This window comes from Fukomys damarensis, unplaced genomic scaffold, assembly GCF_012274545.1.
Source record: "Fukomys damarensis isolate Sample0158 unplaced genomic scaffold, DMR_v1.0_HiC HiC_scaffold_9, whole genome shotgun sequence".
Taxonomy (NCBI): Eukaryota; Metazoa; Chordata; class Mammalia; order Rodentia; family Bathyergidae; genus Fukomys; species Fukomys damarensis.
Window position 1 is genome coordinate 1,988,990 of NW_022900921.1, and position 4,212 is coordinate 1,993,201.

Sequence of the window (4,212 nt, forward strand, 5' to 3'; positions counted from 1 at the left end):
TGGCTGGTGGCTGGCCCGGGGCCCGGGGCTCAGGGGTGGGTGGCAGGCCAGCGTGTGCAGGCTGCCGTTGCTGCGCCACAGCTTCTGGCCCTTGTGGGCCGCCAGGCTCTGCATGGACAGGAAGCCTTTCCCGGTGCCCCCTGCAGGCTTGAACACTGATGGGCGAATGCGACACTGCCGGGAGAGACAGCTCCGTGAGAGGCTGGGCGGGCTGCTCTGGGCCTCCTGAGCTCCCCAGCCCTGGGAGGGGTCTCTGAGAACATGGGGCGCCAGCGGGCCTGCCCTGAACTCAGCCCATCCCCATGTCAGGGCTCCTCCCCTCAGGCACAGAGGCTAGCTCGGCAGAGGCACACCTTGTCGAAGCGGCCCCGCTCCGGCAGCGACGTCTTGCTGAAGTCCCCAGCCCGAGGGTGCTCCCTGGAGTAGAGGGTGGTGTAGTTGGCGGCCTCGTTCCGAGGCACCCGCTTGGTGCTCTTACCGTCCTTCTTGGGGAGGTGCAGATAGCTGAGAAGCTCACGCTGGCCTAACCCTTTCCGGAGAAGCCCATCCGGCTGGCGGGCGCCTCGGGACCCGGCAAGTGCCGCCTGGAGCTCTTCGGGGGAGAAGTCCTGCCGCTCCAGCAGGCTGCCCACGCTGCCCATGGCAATGCCAGCAGGACCCAGGGTTGTGGCCATGAAGTTTCAGCAGGGCACAGGTTGCTGTCTCTGGGAATCAAGAAGACCATTAGGGGCTGGCAAGTACTTGCTGCCCAGCTCCTGAGTCCCTAAACCAGGCACTTGCCATCTGCTGGCTTTCTCACATGTCTAGGTCTGAGAAAGGGAGATGTGGGTGGGTATCAGAAAGAATCCCAGGACAGAATCCTTAGCCTGGCAAGGAAAGTGGATACGGGCTTCAAAGCCACCACCCACCCACCCGACATCTGTCTAAGGAGAAGGAAACAGAGTATTGGTCGGGACACCACAGCTCGGGGCTTGTGCAACCTGGTGGAGAGGGCACCCTCAACCGGCAGGACAGGGGCCCGCCTCCCGGAATCAGGCCTGGCTCCCAGAACCAAGCCAGCTGAGACTGAGGACAGAGTTGGCTCTGCCTGACGCTGGCCCTGGTCACTCTCCTGCCAGGCTCCACTAAATGTGCAGGTGGAGAGGAAGCTCAATAAATGGGGGCCAGAGGGACTCTATGCCTCTGTCTTCCCTGGGATAACCGGATAACCCACTCAACCCCTGTCCGGCAAAGGGTCAGAGCTCCCCAGGGAAACATCTGGTTGGGTAGATCTGGGGCTGCTGGGGAGGGATACAAACAGGAAGGGCCTGGGGAGGAAGGACGGCCTCACAAACAGGAAGGACACGGGGGAACAATGGCCAGTTTCCGGGACAGGTGTTCAGGTGTGAGCAGTGACGGAGGCAGAGGGAAGGGGCAGCCAGATGCCTGCCAGCCCTTGCTTGCCGCCTCGCTGCTGTTGCACCCCAGGCACAGCCTGCCCAGAGGAGCTGGTGGATGTGTGACCTTGGCCACGCCTGCAGCCTCACAGCCAGTTTCCTCTAGGATAACGCAAAGACAGCTCTTCTCACTCTGGGATGCTGGAAACAGATAACCAGAGAGCCCCTGGCCTGGCCCGCAGCCAGGATCAACAGGAGCTGCGCTGTCACCCTGTCCCCCATCTGTGCTGGGCCCAACACTCTGGAGGGTGCCCAGTCCAGTACCCCACACAGTGGTACAAATGACCTGCAGCGACACCACCTTTCCGGCCTCCCACCCACGCCCACACCCAGCTGCTCCCGGGACAGAACAGATGCCCAGCAGGCAGGCAGCACCCCAACACACTTCCGGGACAACCACTCCCCTCCGCCCCAGACAATGGTCCTTAGGAGGCTCCATCTTCCTCAGCCGTTTCCAGGTTTTGTGTGTGTCAGAGACAAAGCTGCGGGGGGGGGGGCCCTGTCCCCTCCCCACACTATGGCCCTCAGCCGCAACCAGGGTACCCAGGGCAAAAATACAATCCTGGCCTTTTCTGTGCAGCCTTGAGCCCCAGGAGGGGGCACGTCTGATTTGGCAAAGGCAGCCCGGCCCCATGTGAGCAGGGTGAAGCCCTTCAGGGGTCATCACAGGCCACACAGGCTTGGGGATGCACCCAGGTGAGGTGTCACAGGCACCTGGGACAGTTACTTCCCCTTTGACAGGTGGCCCAGGGCTGGGGAAGGTGAAGTGGCTTGCCCAAGGTCGCAGTGCTAGGCAAGCGAGGCTGTCCCTGATCCCGACACACGGCTGCCGAAGGTCTCCTGGGAGTTCTGATGTCACCCACAACAGAGACGCTGGATGGAGTCACCCTGCGTGCCCACCAGACGCGCCCTGCTGCAACAGGCCCTCAGGGAGACAGCCCTGTTTACCACTGCTTCTCTGAGAGGGAACAGCGGAGACCCCAGCCCCCTCCTCGGGCACGAACGCACTTCCCTCTGCCCTGCCTCAGTTTCCTCCCTTGTCCTGCCTTTCTGTAAGTCCACTGTGAAAGTCGGAGGGACAAGGGAAGTGAAAGGGCTTGCAAACTGTTAAGCCCTGAGTGGCCAGGGGTGGAGAAGCTGGCAGCGATGCCAGGTACAACCACCTCACCCCAAACACACACCTCCTCTCCTTGCCCTGGGCAGACGCTCACTTCCGGTCTCAGAAGAGACGATCTGTGATTCTCTTCCTTTCCCACACGTGTCTCAATCCACAGGAACTGGTACGGCTCGTGGGCCATGGCACTGTATACAACCACACACAGAAGACACTGTCATGTGTACACCCCACCCAGTACACAGGGAAGCCCATTTTAGAGGACACAGCGAGGATGTCCTGCCTGACAGCAGTCTGCACAGCCAGGTGCAAGGTCACCCTTGCCATCCCAAGTGCTGTCCATTCCCCAGTGGGCTGGGCCTTCACAGCCCAGGCCTCAGTCTGAGGCAGGTGATCCCTTTTCGGAAAGGGCCCCTCCCCTACACACACAGCCCTTCCTTCTGAGGCTCAGAATCTCTGCAATTTAAGCTCAGGCCAAGGCAGCCGTGCAGGCCAGGGTGCAGAGGACATGGGGAGGAGGAGACAGGGAAAGCAAGCACCAGGCAACCTCCCTGGGACTCCAGAACAGAGATAGCGGGCAGAGAGCAGGGGCTGCTCCAGGGCCAGGTGCTGGGCTTCGGTGCTTGCAGCAGGGTGCCTGTCCCAGGGCCCAGAGCTCTGCTGAGCTGAAAACCCACTGTCATCCGCCCGCCCAGCAGTGCCCTCACTCCTGTCCCTCTGCCCCACCCCAGATTAGCCCCAAACACACAGAAGCACTTCTCGTGGCTGGGTCAGGTGGAGACAGGGAATGAAGCTGCCCTGGCCACCAACCAGAAAGGACACACAAGGAGGCTGCCAGGGCCAGCCCTGGGCACCACTGCTGCCCTGAAACACACACACAGAGATGTCAGAGGACGCCAAGGCCCAGGAGGAGGAAGCGTGAGCCCAAGGCCATGTTCAGCCGCAGAGAACATGTACAGGCTCTCCAGTCCTGGGACTGTCCAACCCCACTGTGCCTCCTCCTGGGTGGGAACAGTCAGCAGCTCCCAGGCCTTGGCCCCGGGAGGGTCCGGCACCTGCTGGAGGACCAGCCCTGACAGAGTGTGCCTGCAGCTGCCCCAGGAATGAGACTGGAATGTCCCAGCTCCCAAAGAGGGGGAGTGGGGGGCAGGCATGGTCGGGAGGGGCGAGCTGGCAGACCCTGTCTCCCCAGCTGGGCACAGCCTCTGCAGGCAGGGTTCTCAGGGCCACTCTGTCATTCACGACTGCATAGCACCGACCTCATCCTACCATGTCCCCTCCACAGCGGCCAGCCCGTCAGGCAGGACCGGAAGGACTCTTTCCATTTTACAGACAGGAAACCGAGGCCAGAGGGAGAGTGCCGAGTGCTGACCACACAGCGGTAGCCCAGCGCGGGGCTCCACTGCCCGGGGCTCTGCCCACCCGGGGTCACCTTGCCCTGCCTGCCTGCTGCTTCCTCAAGGGCGTCTGCAGCCAGGCTGGTTCAGGAGGCCGACTCCTTGGCCTGGGATCCCCCGACTGTCCAAGGCTCAGGGGAGCAGCAGACAGCCGCTGGCAGGGAGCCTGTTGGAGGCAGCCGCCCGGCGCGCACGGTCTGGCACACACACACCCACACGCGCAGCAGGCGCCTCTCCCGCCGAGGACCGCCAGCCCCTTCTTCTC

General features: G+C 62.6%; 1 protein-coding gene across 1 annotated transcript in view; it reads right to left on the reverse strand.

Moving 5' to 3' along the window:
- The window catches only part of N4bp3 (NEDD4 binding protein 3), a 4,366-nt gene extending 1,755 nt beyond the window's left edge, over nt 1-2,611 (reverse strand). Inside the window, exons 1-2 of the mRNA XM_010639852.2 lie at nt 354-2,611; nt 12-174 (exon numbers count right to left, since the gene is read on the reverse strand). Of these exons, the coding sequence (XP_010638154.1) occupies nt 12-174; nt 354-674 (484 nt within the window). The 5' untranslated portion in view covers nt 675-2,611. The remainder of the gene's footprint in view (nt 1-11; nt 175-353) is intronic.
- Nucleotides 2,612-4,212: the final 1,601 nt, after the last annotated feature.